A 16,465-nucleotide genomic window follows, 5' to 3' on the forward strand; every position below is an offset into this window, starting at 1 on the left:
ATCCTTATCAAAAGGATCCGGAGAGGATCCTGTTGGATTATAGAGGTGTGATTTGAATATCACACCATCAAATCTTTTACAAGAACGTCGGAGTATGGGAGACAATTGTAGGTATGATTTAAAGTATCACACCATCAAATCCTTCATTATAAGGTGGCCACGATATTCCGCGTGAAATATTGACCCATACAAAAATTGTAATCGCCATTGTTGAAAGCAAATACTTTTCATTAGGTTGAAAGATGTTGAAAGCAGCTTTTTCTTAATAATTTCCGTAATTAGTTGTGTCTACACATAATATAAAAAGTTAAACGAGTTTATTTTTAACAGATGACGTTATCTACACCTAAAGGTGGAGAAGTGAACAGTCTACGCTTCTTATAAATACGAGAAGAAAGCCTCCAGTTAATTTACAACACCTCCACTTACTTGTGTATTTCAGGTAAGTAAGCATGTCTTCCAATACCATGCAGCTTTCCGAATTCGGTAGGTGCACTAATAGAATCCAAATCAAACCCAAAAAAAAATGGCGTTCTGCTTATCTGGCCATCTACTGCTCCAGAGCCTTCAACCTTTCTGTGCCCAAATACGCAGACACCGAAGTCTCTCGCTCTCCTCTTTTCGCCAACATCAGAAGGAGAGAGGCAGACGACCGTTTCAGGATTGACCAAACAACCCTCACTGACCTTGTGAAGGACAAGAATCGAGACCGGGTTCAGCAGCTGGGAGGGGTTGAAGGAGTAGCATCATCCCTCAAAGTCGATGCAGACCATGGAATTCAAGGTGATCATGATGGTGAAGATATCGCCCGCAGACAAGAAGTCTTTGGCTCAAACACATACAAGCTACCACCACCAAAAGGGTTGTTCCATTTTGTGTGGGAAGCCTTCAAGGACCTCACCATTCTCATCCTTATAGGTTGCGCTGCACTTTCTCTTGGTTCCGGAATGCACAACCATGGACTGAAGGAAGGTTGGATCCACGAAGGAAGCATATTTCCCGATATCATTTTGGTCATTGCTGTGTCTGCTGTGAGTAATTACAGGCAGAACAGACAGTTTCATAAAATGTCAGAAGTCAGCGACAACGTCCAAGTGGAAGCTCTCAGATGCTGCAGGCGCCAGAATATTTTGAAGTCTGAAATTGTGGTTGGTGATGTCATTTTCTTAAACGTAGGGGATCAAGTTCCAGCCGATGGGTTATTCCTGGATGGTTATTCTTTACAAATAGACGAATCGAGCATGACAGGGGAGATCGACCCTGTTGAAATTAGCCGCAGCCAGAATCCATTCTTGTTTTCTGGTGCCAAGGTGGTTGATGGGTATGGTCGGATGCTGGTAACTTCAGTCGGCATGAACACAATATGGGGCGAGATGACAAGCAGCATCAGCCATGGCACAAGTGAACAGACACCTTTACAAGCTCAAATTAGCAAGCTAACTTACTTAATAATTAAAGTTGGTTTGGCAGTTGCTCTCCTATTGCTCATTGTATTGTTAGTTCGATACTTCACAGGCAATACAGAGGATGAGAATGGAAATCACAAGTTTGATGGCATCAAGACCAAGGCCGATGACATAATATATGCGGTGGCTGGGATTGTAGCGGCTGCAGTTACAATTGTTGTGGTAGCAATCCCAGTAGGTTTGCCACTAGCCGTGGCCCTCACTCTCTCTTATTCCATGAGGCGAATGATGGCCGATAAGGTAATGGTGAGGAAACTCTCTGCTTGTGAGACGATGGGCTCTGCTGCCGTCATTTGTACTCACAAAACAGGCACTCTCACCATGAATGAAATGAAGGTGACCAAGTTTTGGTTGGGCAAAGAACTTGTGTCAGAAGAGGCTTATTCATCTCTTTCTCCGGACGTCCTGAACTTGATCCGAGAAGGGGTTGCTCTCAATACAACTGGTTATGTATACAGACCTACCTCGGATTCAGAAATTGAGATCTCGGGCAGTCCAACAGAAAAGGCTATCCTTTCGTGGGCCGTTCATAAGATGAATATGGATACGCAGCAAGTGGAAACGAGTTGTAGCATTCTCAATGTTGAAGCCTTCAATTCACAAAAGAAACGAAGTGGGATTGTGATGAAGAGGCACGCAGACAATAAAATGCAGGTGCATTGGAAAGGAGCTGCAGAGATGATACTTGCAATGTGCACAAGTTACTACAATGCTTCTGGACATGTTGAGGATATGGATGACAATGCTAAAATGACTTTTGAGCAGATTATTGAGGGTATGGCGGCTAGCAGGCTCCGATGCATTGCTTTTGCTCGTAAAGAAGTTCCAGCTGAGGAGCAAATGGGTGATCAAGGATACAAAGTTGTGCTAAAAGAAGAGGGATTGACCCTGTTAGGACTTGTGGGTCTTAATGATCCATGTCGTCCAGGAGTGAAGACAGCAGTTCGAGACTGTCAGAAGGCAGGAGTGAAGATCAAAATGATCACTGGTGACAATGTTTTCACTGCAAAAGCCATAGCCACCGAATGTGGGATTCTCAAGCATGATGTGGATATGTCAAGCGGAGCAGTGATACAAGGCGTGCAATTTCGCAATTACACACCTCAAGAAAGGAGGGAGAAGGTAGATGAAATCTGTGTAATGGCAAGGTCCTCTCCGTCTGATAAACTTCTCATGGTGCAATGCTTGAAAGAGAGAGGTCATGTGGTTGCAGTGACAGGTGATGGCACAAATGATGCACCAGCATTGACAGAAGCTGATATCGGACTTTCTATGGGGATTCAAGGAACAGAAGTTGCTAAAGAGAGCTCTGATGTTGTGATCATGGATGATAATTTTGCTTCGGTGGCCACAGTTTTGAGGTGGGGAAGATGCGCGTACAGTAACATCCAGAAGTCCATCCAATTCCAGCTCACTGTAAATGTTGCAGCTGTTGGAATCAACTTTATGGCAGCCATTTCGGCAGGTGAAGTCCCATTAACAGCAGTGCAATTGTTGTGGGTAAACTTGATTATTGTCACACTGGGATATTTAGCTATTGCCACAGTAGAGCCCACAAAAGAACTCATGGAAAAGCCACCAGTGGGCAGGACTGAACCTCTCATCGCCAGCATCATGTGGAGGAACCTCTTGCCTCAATCCCTGTACCAAATTGGGGTCCTCTTGACTCTGCAATTCAAAGGTGAAACGATCTTCGGAGTAGATGACAAGGCAACTAAAGGCAACTAAAGGCAACTAAAGCCTTGATTTTTAACACATTTGTGCTTTGCCAGGTCTTCAATGAGTTCAACGCAAGCAAGCTTGAGAAAAATGTCTTCAAGGGAACCGGCAAACTGTATTTGGGGATCATTGCAGTGACGATTGTCCTCCAAGTGCTGATGCTCGAATTTCTGAATAAATTTTCCGATGGGGAGAGGTTGTATTGGAAGCAATGGTCTGCATGTTTTGGAATTGCAGCTTTCTCCTGGCCAATTGGTTGGGTTGCCAAGCGGTTGGATTTTCAAGTCCTCTGGGAACTGCAACTTTCTCTCGCTTGTAAACTCTCTTGCAAAGGCAGCTTTCACTCAGATGATGTACAGCCATCAGAAGATGGAGAAATGATGACCACTAGCGTTTGAAGGTAAACAAGCCCCAGGCTAGAAAGCATTGGCTGGTAATGACAAACAAGATACATGTATCCTGGCCATACAATAATGATAAACCAGAAAAGTCAATGTTCTTTGTTAAATCGATTGGATTGGGAAGCTCCATGCGTTATTATGGTGATTTGGTAATGTATATGAATGATATCGTTGTTGAAAAATAATAAGGAAAGTATTTAAGGGATATGATTTAATTAGTGATTTTATATGATTTAATTAGGATTTTGATATGATTTGATGTGGTTTGGTTTCCTTGTCTTGTAGAAAAATGATTGTTTTGATTTATTTACTAGTATTACTCCTTTGTAATCTTATAAATAATAAAGAATTGAAGTAGTATTTAAGAGTTGTGAGATTGTAGAGAATTATTATATTTGTCATCAACCCTTTATTCTCAACTATTGTGATTCAGAAATATAGATGTTTATGGCGCTGTAATATTCCTTTCGTTAGGATAAATGAGAAGAATTTGTACTTGCTACCTGAGGACTCTATTGTTTTTTGAAGTCTTCAATTTCAAATGTGTGGTTTATAGTTATTTATATTGCATGATAAGATCTCTTGCCGAATGTTCACACTTCCTACCCTTGTAAATTGTAATTATAAGTGAACTCGTCGGACTCCCATCTAAATCAGGTTATCATAAATCATATCGGAAATCACAATTACAAAAATATTTAAACCTTTGAGTTGAAGATAACAAATGTACATGATTGCATTGTTGTCTTAAACCAAAGTTGTGATGTATGTCAAGAACTGGATCCTCACTTCCAGTGTTTGGCTCTTCTATTCTAAATGGTAAATGTGTTGCGGCAGATCACGAGGAAAATTAAAACTGGACATAGGATTTGGTAGGCGAAGGATGGCAGCGATTCAAGTTCCTTGTCATGCAGTATGTGCGTTACTCTTGAGCCACCCATATTATTACCGCGAACACCAGTGTGTGACCGATTTCTTTGGCCAGAAGAAACCAAGGCTCCACCAGGTAATTAACACAGTTGCAGAAGCAATTAGGGAAGGGAATGTTATTTGTAAGAGGGCTCGAGGCTACCATGCATTTAGTCAGAGGAACAACCCTCTGCTTGTGGGCACTTGATGTTTTACACAGACGACTTACTCTACAAGAAAATGCGTTGCATTGGAAGATGGTTTCGCAGTTTTTGTTAAGCGAAACCATTTTACAAGAAAATGTGTTCCAAAAATAAATCTGGCTGCTGAACTAAAAAACATAATCATGTAAATACGTGTCATGAATTCAGACCGTGGTTAGTGGGGGAAGTATCTGTCCCGGACGAAAGCTCGACAACCTGTCTGACAAAATTCCTCATCGAGTAGCCTGGTGGGCCCCAAACAGGAAGGAAAGCTCGGATTTGGATCCTCTCCTGAGTAAAGGATCCGAATCATGCTGACCAATGAATACGGATCGTTAGATCAAAATCCAACGATTACAGTTATTATAACTTTTAGAGGATCTTACTGCTTGTAACCGTTGGATTTTGATCCAACGGTCCTTATTCATTGGTCAGCAGGATTTGGATCCTCTGCTCAGGAGAGAATCCCAATCCGGAAAGCTCTACACCCAACAGTGACTATATTCTCTCTCAATTATTGGTGAGAAAAATATTTGTATATATATTTTAGGAAAATGTGGAGGAAATTTTCTTAAAAGTGGGATTTTTCATGAACTCTCGACTACTTATGTTTTTGGCACAACTCCGATTCTAATATTATAAAACATTGTGCAATAAATATGAGGAGGCGAAGATTTCACAAATAATCTCACTTTAAGATATTCTCCTTAGCATTAATTATCCATATTATATATACTCTGCCAACAGAAACAAATTAAGCTCTCTCTCCCGTCAGCAAAATAACTAGATTGCTTGAATTTCTAAAAAAAAAATAAACAACCTAGATTTGAAAACCCAAAAACTCATAGCATTGGTAGTTGGTCGGGTCTAAATGAATGATATCCATTGATAGGAATGTGTCCTTGCTTCCCAATTAACAACTCTATGGTTTGAATTCTTTAATTTGTAAATGTGTGGTTTATGTATAACGTGTTCTACAATGTTTGGCGAGTCTAATTCTTATAATACAACTGCTATAATGGTGTGAATTAGATTCCTAATCATAACAACAATAGTTTTAGACTGGTTGAACAAAGTTGAGTGTCTACACCCTTGCGTGTGGATCTGAATCCCTTCGCATAAATTAGAATCTTGTAAAGAGAGAGAGACAATGAAAATGCCTTAACTTTTGGAGAGAGAAAAATCTGCCAACATTGAAAATGCCTTCACTTTTGGGAGCAGTATTCTTTCTGTCCAAATTTCCTTCTCCTTTTCTTTCTTTCACACTTTTCTCTTTGTCTCTATAAAGAAATGAACACAATGTTTGTCTGGCTGTAATTGTTCAAATAGAAAAAGAGCGAAAAGATAAGGAATTTAAAGAAGAAAGAATCCTACTCCTTAATTTTTAAGGTTGTCTAAAATTTCCAAGAAAGGGATGGAAAGGGAAATCAACTGAATGATATTGAGATCCGTTCTTGCAGTGTCGTAGTGCTAGGGAAACGTGTGCCCACCAACTTTATGTTCTTAATTTTTGCTCATCGAGTCATTGACACAAAAGAGAATTCTATTCTCGGTGAAAATGCTCATTTCTGAAAAGATTATTTGGGAAGAGAAGCATTCGTATGACATATTTACAAATAGAAATTTAACTAGATATTATTGTTAAGAACTTGCAAGGAAAGTGTGAAGTAATGCTTCTTTTTAAAATAATAGATTGATCAAATTTTTAAATCAAATTTGTAAACTAAATGATGCATTACAAACAAGAAATAAGAAGATTTAGGAAAAATCATCATGGGCTGTAAAACCCCAACAAAACCCCAACAAGGCTCTCCTTAATTGAACTACTCATGATCAAACTCTCTCTTATCAAACTCCTTTTTGACCAAGTTGGTCTTAATCAGACTTTTCTCGACCAGTTTGCCCAGATCATAATTCTTATCTGCTACCCTTTTTGAAAAAGTTACTTGTAAAGAAAAGTATTTATATAATACATTAACGAATAGAAATTCTAGATATTATTGGTAGGAACTTGCATGGAAAGTGGTCTGAAATAATGCTGCATTTCTTTTGGATTTAGGCTTATTAATTGAATTGCTTCTCAAACTGTCACTTAGTCTCAATTTACTTTTTCAAAATAGTTTTGTCTCACTTTGCCTCCTGAACATGCTATTTTCTACTCATTTAGTCTCACTTCACCTCATTCCATTATAAAAAAGTTAGATCCAAACCGAATAAATCATTAAATTCCTTTCCCTTATTTCATGAACCCTAATTTGTTTCACCAAGAAGATTAGTCAACTACATTGAAGGGCAAGATGAAGGCAAGACAAAGAGGTGTGTTATAATGAAATGTCCAAAATACCCTTGAATTTAACATTTCTTTAACTGAATGCGGGTGAAGTGAGACCAAAAGTGTTGAAAACGGCATTTTCAAGAGGCAAAGTGAGAAAAAACCATTTCATGGGATAAATTGAGACTTGACAATTTCAGGTGGCAATTCAATTAATAAACATTTTTTTAATACAACGATATACTTTACACCAAGATGAGGGGGAGTTCGATTAAGCCACACATTAAATAATAAACCTATGACAAATGTGCCATCTCTGTCTTTGTTTTTTTCCCAACTACTATATAGTTTTAAGTCTTTATTTTGTAAATGTGTGGTATATAAGGCGTTTCAATAGTTTAAGCAAGTTCGATTCCTATAACACAATTGCTGTAGCGATGTGATCCCGAGATGTAGTTTAGGCCAATTGAACAAAGCTGAGGCTGCACCCTTGTATGCGGATTCTAATCCCTCTCGTCTAAATTAAAAAGGGAAATTTTATTTGAATCCATATAACATTTTGCTATATGCAGCTTACTCTTTGCACCCGCATTATTTGTAATTAAATTATTAAATCTCTTTCAACCCAAATTTACTACTTAAACTACCCTCACAAACTCAATTCAATATGTAAATTTATCTTTACACCCATTTCAAAAAATGAAAAACCAAAATCAAAGCATTCTATCCACATACGTTATCTCCTTCCAACAATTGTTTTTGATAGAATTTCCATTATCCTCTATAGCGTTACTCTCAGTAAATTCCAGGTTGCTGTGTGCCAACTATATAGATTTGCAAGAAATAACTGCAAGCAATCAAATAATTCATTGATGGGAAAACATATACTTGACATTTGATGGCATGGAATAATCCGCAGTAGCATGTAACTAAATAATAAGAGGTAGGAGAGAAGTAGCATTTCTAACATTCTAGTCTTGAATCATGAGTTCTTGAGAAATACGTTGCAAAGATTGTTCTTCTTCCATTAAGCTATGAGAGGTTTTGAAATCATAAAAATTAAATGCAATTCGGACTAAAACTATGAAAGATTGAATGATATGTACCTCGGCGGTGGAATTGATCCACTAAGTTAAACAAATTGTACCCGTTTGAAATTAAAAAAAAAAAAAAAAAAAAATACTCAGAAGTAATTACATGAGAAGCACTTTGAAGGAAGATAGAAAATCTAGTTGAGAGCAACTCTATTTGGTGAGAAAACTTCTTGTTCATTTGGATATTGTCATTTTTGGTGTAAGAGAAAGAAGCATGAACACAAACATAAAAACTGTATTGCTGGTCAATTTTTTAATAACATAATTTGTACCGAATGGTGTCATTTTTTGTTAGGGTTTGATTATTAGATGTATGTTTATTGTTAAATCTTATTTTTATTGTTAATTGTATCTTGTACTTAATAGTAATTGTGTGGCTTAGCCAAACTACCTCATCCCTTTAGTGTACAATATATTATTATACTAAAAAAATGTTTAGGTTGGGAGTAGAAAGAGGTTATATGGGTTCAAATAAAATTTTCCAAACTTTGTTTCAAATAGTTAATTTAGATTTTTTTTAGTACATCGATATTTTTATACTAAGGGGATGGGGAGTTCGGCTAAATCATACAATGGGTAACCTAATTTGATATTGAATTTGCCGTCCACCAGATTCAAACCTAAAACCTCTCACTTCAAAATGAAAAGGAATATCATTAGACTGTAGTATTGAGAGGTATTGAGAGGCAATAGTTAATTAAGAATTAGATTAAATACAAATTATTCATTCAATCCCTATGGAGAATCTAGCTAGAGCCAACCACATATTGTGCTCTTGCAAGTATTTTCAAGTATTTTTATCTCTACTTTTGCTGGTAAAAATCATATCAGGTAGCTATCCAGAAGGTTTGCCACTAGCCGTGACCCTCACACTTTCTTATTCCGTGAAGCGAATGATGGCTGATAAGCCACTGGTGAGGAAACTCTCTACTTGTGAGACGATGGGCTCTGCAACCGTCATTTGTACTCACAAAACAGGCACTCTCACCATGAATGAAATGAAGGTGACCAAGTTTTGGTTAGGCAAAGAACTTTTGGAAGAAGGGGCTTATTCATCTATTTCTCCAGATGTCATGTACTTGATCCATGAAGGGGTTGCTCTCTATACAACTGGTTATGTATACAGGCCTATCTCGGATCTAGAAATTGAGATCTCAGACAATCCAATAGACAAGGCTATCCTTACATGGGCCATTCATTAGATGAAGATGGATATGCGAAGACAAGCTGTAGATTCTCAATGTTGAGGCTTTAAATTCGCAAAAGAAACGAAGTGGGGTTTTGGTGGAAAGGCACGCAGACAATAAAATGCAGGTGCATTGGAAATGAGCTGCAAAGATGATACTAGCAATGTGCACAAGTTACTACAATGCCTCTAGACATGTTGAGGATATGGATGACAATCATATAATGACTGTTGAGCAGATTATTGAAGGTATGGCAACTAGCAGGCTCCGGTGCATTGCGTTTGCTAGTAAAGAACTTCCAGCTGAGGAGCAAATGCATGATCAAGGATACAAAGTTGTGCTAAAAGAAGAGGGATCTACCCTGTTAGGACTTGTGGGTCTTAAAGATCCATGTCGTCCAGGAGTGAAGATGGCAGTTCAAGACTTTTGGAATGTAGTAGTGAAGATCAAAATGATCACTGGTGACGATGTTTTCACTGCAAAAGCCATAGCCACTGAATGTGGGATTCTCAAGACTCATGAGGATATGTCAAGTGAAGCACTGATAGAAGACGTGCAATTTCTCAATTACACACCTCAAGTGAGGAGGGAGAAGGTTGAGGAAATCTGTGTAATGGCAAGGTCCTCTCCATCTGATAAGCTTCTCATGGTGCAATGCTTGAAAGAAGGAGGTCATGTGGTTGCAGTGACAGGTGATGGCACAAATGATGCACCAGCATTGATAAAAGCTGATATCGGAATTTCTATGCGAATACAAGGCACAGAAGTTGCTAAGGATAGCTCTGGTGTTGTGATCATGGATGATAATTTTGCATCGCTGGTCACAGTTTTGAGGTGGGGAAGATGTGTGTACAATAACATCCAGACGTTCATCCAATTCCAGCTCACTATAAATACTGCAGCTGTTGGAATCAACTTTATAGCAGCCATTTCGGCAGGTGAATCCCGTTAACAGCAGCGCACTTCTTGATGGTAAACTTGATTATGGTCACACTGAGATATCTAGCTCTTGCCGGAGAAAAGCCCACAAAAGAACCCATGGAAAAGCCACCAGTGGGCAGGACTGAGCCTCTCATCACCAGCATCATGTGGAGGAACCTCTTACCTCAATCCCTGTACCAGATTGGGGTCCTCTTGATTTCAAATGCGTGGTTTATAGTTATTTATATTGCATGATAAGATCTTTCGTCGAATGTTCATACTCCCTTCCCTTGTAAATTGTAATTGTGGCTGAGCCCATCGGATTCCCATCTCAATCCGGTTATCATAAATCATATCTGAAATTACAATTACAAAAATGTTTAAACCTTTGGGTTGAAGCTAACAAATGTACATGATTGCGTTGTTGTCTTAAACCAAATTGCGATGTCAAAAGCTGGATCCTCACTTCCAGTGTTTGGCTCTTCTAAATGACAAATGTGTTCGGCAGATCACGAGGAAAATTAAAACTGGACATAGGATTTGGTAGGCGAAGGATGGCAGCGGTTCAAGTTCTTTGAAATCAACTGGACATAGGATGGGTACGTTATGCCTTTGATATTTTCTACCCCAGATTAGATGAGACAGGTGGCAGCATTTGACCTGAAGTTCCTCCTAGATTGAATTCCTCCTTCCTTGGATTATTCCCATGAACAATCCATATGTTTTAATAATTAATTTCCACGTGATCATAGAAAATTGGGATCATGTTATTTATCACATATGGGAAAGTCCACGTGACACATGCATCAAAGCCTAGTTTTTAGATCATGAATGCTGTAATTTCATCTTCTTGCCCTTAATTAGTGATTTATTAGTTTCAATTAAGTTAGTCGTTACAAATTAGTTTCTCTGGTCTAGTGTTAATTGTCTCTGTTTGGTTTGAAAAGGTATTATGTTTGAGTTCGACTCACATAAATACAAAGCCAATATATATTTATGTAAGTAAGCTCGATACATAACTCCTACGTAATTCCAGTCCTTTATGGATTGTACTTTGCATTAATGCATAATTTAACTTTCGCGTATGAGGATTGAGGTAAAATCCAAGAAGAGGTGGCCATGGAAAAATTTGCCATACGAATTTTGTCGTACTTTTTATCTTGTCTATGACAAGGTAGGTAAGAATAATGGCCAAACAGTAGTCATTTTTTTTAGCATAAAACAATAGTCTTATCTTTGCTAATTTTTTATTTTTTAAAAGGGTACAACTGATGATAAATCACAGTTATCCACCTTCTCAGCCAAAAAGGCTATGGGAAATTTTACCATGCCCGCGACCACAATCAAACAGACTCACCAATTCAGAACATCGAACCTAAGACCTTTCATATAATTCAAAGCAAACTGTTTAATATCCTAAAAAGATATGGTAATTGTCTTAAAGGTTGAGCTAAGTATCGCACAAAGTAACATCTGCTTGGATTAAGTTTGGTATTTTGCATTTGTCCACTTTATTATGAAAACTATCCCAACAAAACTGGGATGAACATTTTTTTCATTATTAGATTTTTTTTATTTATTTTTTTCAATATTAGAGCTTAGAGGATCAGGCATGGCTTAGAATTCAAAACAAAGTACAGTTTCAAGTTAAAAGTCTCTTGCTACATGCGTATGAGTGTATCAGTTGAGGCAAACCAAATTTTGTAAAACAGATGATGTAATTGTTAACGATTGGATTATCACTTAAGTTTTTATTAACGTGCTTATTTTTTATTGATGACATATCATTTGATTTACAAATTTTACGTAGCATTAGCCATATATGAGCCTCACCATTTTTATCTTCTCATTTTATATAGAATCTAGCCTCTTGCCACACGCATTGCGACAATTGGTTTTTTTTTAAATATATTTTGAAAAATGATGAACGTAATTATTATTTTATTTATTTTAGATGTTGTTGTTTTTTATTAAATATATTTTGAAAAATAACAGTCTTACCAGATGGACTTTTTTTTGTGTGAATATTTTTATTATGCATGTTTCACTCTTTTTACCCTCTCCCTCCATATAGATATCATTGTTTAAGGAGCACTTTATTTATTTTTTACTTTTTTTAATAAAAAATATTATCTACACTAAGGGAAGGAACAGATTAAACCTCATAATACACTAGCAATAATATGAATAATAATCAAACCTATGATTTTCCACTTACAAATAAAAAATACTGTTACATCGTAATACTAAATAACTTTATTTTTTATTTTTTTATTTTTAAAAAAAAATTAAGACGTTGGTAATATTAAGGAATAAAATTATAATTATTGTATCAAAACACATTATCATACGAACAACTCAGCCACGCCCTATCTCCTCCGCGTGCACAACACCACCCTAACGTTTCTTCTCCTTTCCCCACTCCGCTATGTCACGTTCTAGCAGAGAAAACATGGCACCCGCTTTATACTATCCGTTACCCACTCTCTCTCTCTCTCTCTCTCTCTCTCTCTCTCTCTTTTTCCACCAACGCCGCAACTCCTCAACGTTCTCTGTTGGACCTTGGTCATGAGTGTGGACCAAACTCCACCCTCTCTCTCTCATCCTCCTCCTTCTCCGTCCCCCTCTCTGCTGAACTGTAATCATATCTCTAACATATAATTACCCACAAACTGTATTAAATTTAATTCTCACTCTCTCCTCCGCCATGAATGCTTCTTTGCTTCCTTGACAACCCATCTCGCTTCTTTCTCTCTTTTAAGCTCTGCACTCATTCATTACTAGCACATATTCCTGACCTACCAAGCAACCATCTTTTCGAAGCAAAATCCCAAATAGGACATTTTTTCCGATCCCATTTAGCCAGATGAATGCCCTTTTGCTTTCACACCACACCTCTCCTGCTCTCTCTCTCTCTCTCTCTCTCCTCTAAAAACTTGACCAGAGCAAAACCCACATCCCAGAATTCGAGTTCAAGCTCCAATGTCTAAGCACTCATCCCAGCCCGACCCGGAAACCATGCCGTTCTTCGAAGCTTTCAACAAGTTCAGGCGTTTGAAGCCGTTGGAGCCGTCCCTGGGCGTTCTGGGATTCTTCTTTGCCAGTGTTTGCGTGATTCTGTTCTTCGTTTACTTGGATGACAGAGCTGTGGCCAAAGGGTTTCAGTTCCCAGGCCAATCGGAGCGGTTTATGTGGCTGCAGAGTAACTGGCCGGGCAAGTACCGGAGGGTTGAGTTTCTGGAAGAAGAGGGTGGTGGGTGTGACGTGTTTGAAGGGGATTGGGTGTGGGACGAGGCGTATCCGCTGTATCAATCCAACGATTGCCGGTTTGTGGATGAAGGATTTAGGTGCTCGGAGAATGGCCGTCCTGACTTGTTTTACACCAAGTGGAGATGGCAACCCAGGCATTGCAACTTGCCCAGGTACCTTTTCAGTTTTTGGTAGTCACATTGATTTTTATTGTGAGAAATTATTACTGTCTCAGCCATCCATAGGAAACTTCTGTACTGTTTTTCAGCATTTTCTCAGCAACCAAACAACCCGATAACGCTAATTGACTGTATGTATTTTGTCAGCATTTTTAGTTTTGTGTGTGGAGCAATAATCCTTGTCTAACTTTACATATGCTTGATGGCGACATTTTTGAATAATTTTACTCAATAATTTTTTCCCCGTGAATAATGAAAACAGATTTGACGCGAAGTTGATGTTGGAAAAACTGCGTAACAAGCGGCTAGTTTTTGTTGGCGATTCAATCGGAAGAAACCAATGGGAATCACTCCTGTGCATGCTCTCTTCTGCAGTTCCTAATGAGGATTCAATCTACGAAGTTAATGGAAAACCAATCACTAAGCACAAAGGGTTCTTGGTCTTCAAATTCAAGGATTTTAACTGCACTGTGGAGTACTACAGGTCTCCGTTTCTGGTGCTGCAGAGCCGTCCTCCTTCTGGAGCTTTGCAAAATGTCAGAACAACTCTGAAAGTGGATCAAATGGATTGGAATTCTGTAAAGTGGAGAGATGCCGATGTGTTGGTCTTCAACACGGGGCACTGGTGGAATTACGAGAAGACTGTAAGAGGGTAAATCTTAACTCTCAATCCTATTTGACTACGTTACAAGATTCACTCATTTGCATTCGCGCGAACCAACAGCGGAACTTGAACTTTAGTTATGTTTCAAGTTTTAAACATGATGTTTTTTCTTTCTTTCTGGATTTTCCTCTGGGTAGAAGGATTAAAAATTTCTGTATGTTTTGTTCAGGGGTTGTTACTTCCAGGAACGGGAACAAGTAAAGATGGAAATGAGCGTAGAAGATGCATATCACAAGTCCATGGAGACTGTGGTGCACTGGATAGACACTCAAGTAAATTCAAGCAAGACTCAGGTTTTCTTTCGAACATATGCTCCTGTGCATTTCAGGTTCGTATTTTCATTTTTTCGAACATATATTCTATCTATGGTTAAGCATATCCTAGATGTCTTAGGCAATTGGTCATGTCTTACGTACATTTTCGCAATGACCAAAATAAAAATCTGCATCATTTTCTTGCTCTTTTCTGGTGAAGTAAGATTCTATATGAAAATGTTTCCGAAGAAAAAAAATACTATACGAAAACCTTTATCGAAATATTATTCTTGAATAACGCAGAGGTGGGGATTGGAAGACGGGGGGAAGCTGCCACTCGGAGACACTGCCTGAGCTAGGTTCCTCATTGGTGCCTTCTCAATCATGGGATCAATTCAGGGTAGCCAATGTTGCGCTATCAGCTCACTCAAACACATCACAAACGACAAAGATTGATATGCTGAACGTAACTCAAATGACTGCACGGAGAAAAGATGGACATTCGTCCTTGTACTATCTAGGTCCTAACGTTGGCCCTGCACCTCTCCATCGCCAAGATTGCAGCCACTGGTGTCTGCCTGGAGTCCCTGATACATGGAACGAACTACTCTATGCACTATTCCTAAAGCAGCAGATGACCGGCACAGTTAACACGTCGATTTATAGAGCACAGGTACGATAAGTCTCCTGTTTGTGTTGCCATGGAAGACACGCTTCTATTGGCACAGTAATGCTTCCGAGGGGGGAAGGGAGAAGATCAAAGAAAACGGCACATAGCATTAATTTCGTCAGGATTTTGAGTTTCGGGTTGATAGCAGCCCTCAGATTTTTATCTCAATTGTGATTTGTGGGAGGAACAGGACCAGCATTCTTTTGGAAGACAGATCCCAATTTAGCCGGGAAATAGGTTGGCAGCGGTTTCTTGGATAAAATTATGAAAGTGTAAAGAAATTTCACATTTTTTTAAAAAAAATTAATTTTTGAACCGGCATGGTAATCCTTTGGAAAATATGTAATTAAATAGTTTTGAATTATTGTTATGGGTAGACAATGTCAATTCAATTTTAACTGATCAGTTGAGAATCATCAGCTTACTGATTTTTCTTTATTATTTTTTTTTTTCAACAAATGATATTATCTTCATGCATGGTAGGCAAGTGTTTCGGTACGGGCTAGCCATAATAAATCTCACACTGGGCTAGCCATTATAATGTGGTTCAAATTCACTTTTAACAAAAATCGAACCTAACACATCTTATTTACAAGTGAAGATGATACCGTACTACTAAGTGGCATTACTGTTCCTGAACATAAAATTTTATGAATAAAAAGTAAGGCATACCCTCATGCAATTCTTAATGGTGTGCTTGAAAATGGTCAGGTGCAATACATTGAGAAATCGCTTGTATTAAAGAGCGTTTAGAATAATGTTCCAGTAGTAAATTTGTGGTGCTTAAGCTGCTTAACTTCAATTGTTAGAAATAAAAAAGAGTGCGTGAAAGACTAATGCGTAAAAGTTAGCTCTCAAACAAAAACTTAAAATTAAATAATTATCGCATTAGGAATGATGTTTCAGTGGTAAATTTGTGGTGCCTTTGTTTGAGAGAAACACTTGCTTTAAAGAGAGTTTGGAATAGTGTTTCGGTGGTAACTTTGTGGTGCTTTGAGTAGTTCATTAACCAGGTTTCTCAAACAAATATATGAAATGAAAATGTATTGAATTGTTTATATGGCAACTTTTAGTAGTCATTAAATTGTTTTTGTGAACGTAAAGAGGTAAAGAAAAAAGAAGCATCGATGCTTTGTAATTGTTCGCATGACAGAAAAATTATGTAGACAAAAGGATTATAACTCATTTGATTAAGAGGTCTTACACGTAGTTCTTTTCTTTTTATTCTTTTTTTAAAATGAAATCAGTTGGTGGCTTCTGTCATAGTAGATCACTCT

The 16,465-nt window shown here is 38.2% G+C and overlaps 1 protein-coding gene and 2 pseudogenes across 1 annotated transcript; all 3 read left to right on the top strand.

Annotated features, from left to right (window-relative positions):
- The first annotated feature begins 365 nt into the window (after positions 1–365).
- Positions 366–3,805, top strand: LOC137732690 (putative calcium-transporting ATPase 13, plasma membrane-type pseudogene; annotated as a pseudogene).
- A 4,996-nt stretch (positions 3,806–8,801) lies between these two features.
- On the top strand, positions 8,802–10,427 carry LOC137732692 (calcium-transporting ATPase 12, plasma membrane-type pseudogene; annotated as a pseudogene).
- A 2,189-nt stretch (positions 10,428–12,616) lies between these two features.
- On the top strand, positions 12,617–15,604 carry TBL11 (TRICHOME BIREFRINGENCE-LIKE 11). The gene is made up of 4 exons (XM_068471595.2): positions 12,617–13,594; positions 13,863–14,252; positions 14,434–14,592; positions 14,822–15,604. Exons 1-4 carry the CDS (start codon positions 13,155–13,157, stop codon positions 15,198–15,200), a joined length of 1,368 nt encoding a protein of 455 aa, XP_068327696.2. The 5' UTR covers positions 12,617–13,154; the 3' UTR covers positions 15,201–15,604.
- Positions 15,605–16,465: the final 861 nt, after the last annotated feature.

Source organism: Pyrus communis, chromosome 16, assembly GCF_041283825.1.
Source record: "Pyrus communis isolate YQ-2024b chromosome 16, ASM4128382v1, whole genome shotgun sequence".
Taxonomy (NCBI): domain Eukaryota; kingdom Viridiplantae; phylum Streptophyta; class Magnoliopsida; order Rosales; family Rosaceae; genus Pyrus; species Pyrus communis.

Excerpts from the sequence above, each read along its gene's own strand:
- TBL11 (XM_068471595.2), top strand. The coding sequence starts at position 13,155 with ATGTCTAAGCACTCATCCCAGCCCGACCCGGAAACCATGCCGTTCTTC. Across the intron at positions 14,253-14,433 it reads TACGAGAAGACTGTAAGAGG|GGGTTGTTACTTCCAGGAAC; the intron begins GTAAATCTTAAC and ends TGTTTTGTTCAG. Across the intron at positions 14,593-14,821 it reads TATGCTCCTGTGCATTTCAG|AGGTGGGGATTGGAAGACGG; the intron begins GTTCGTATTTTC and ends TGAATAACGCAG.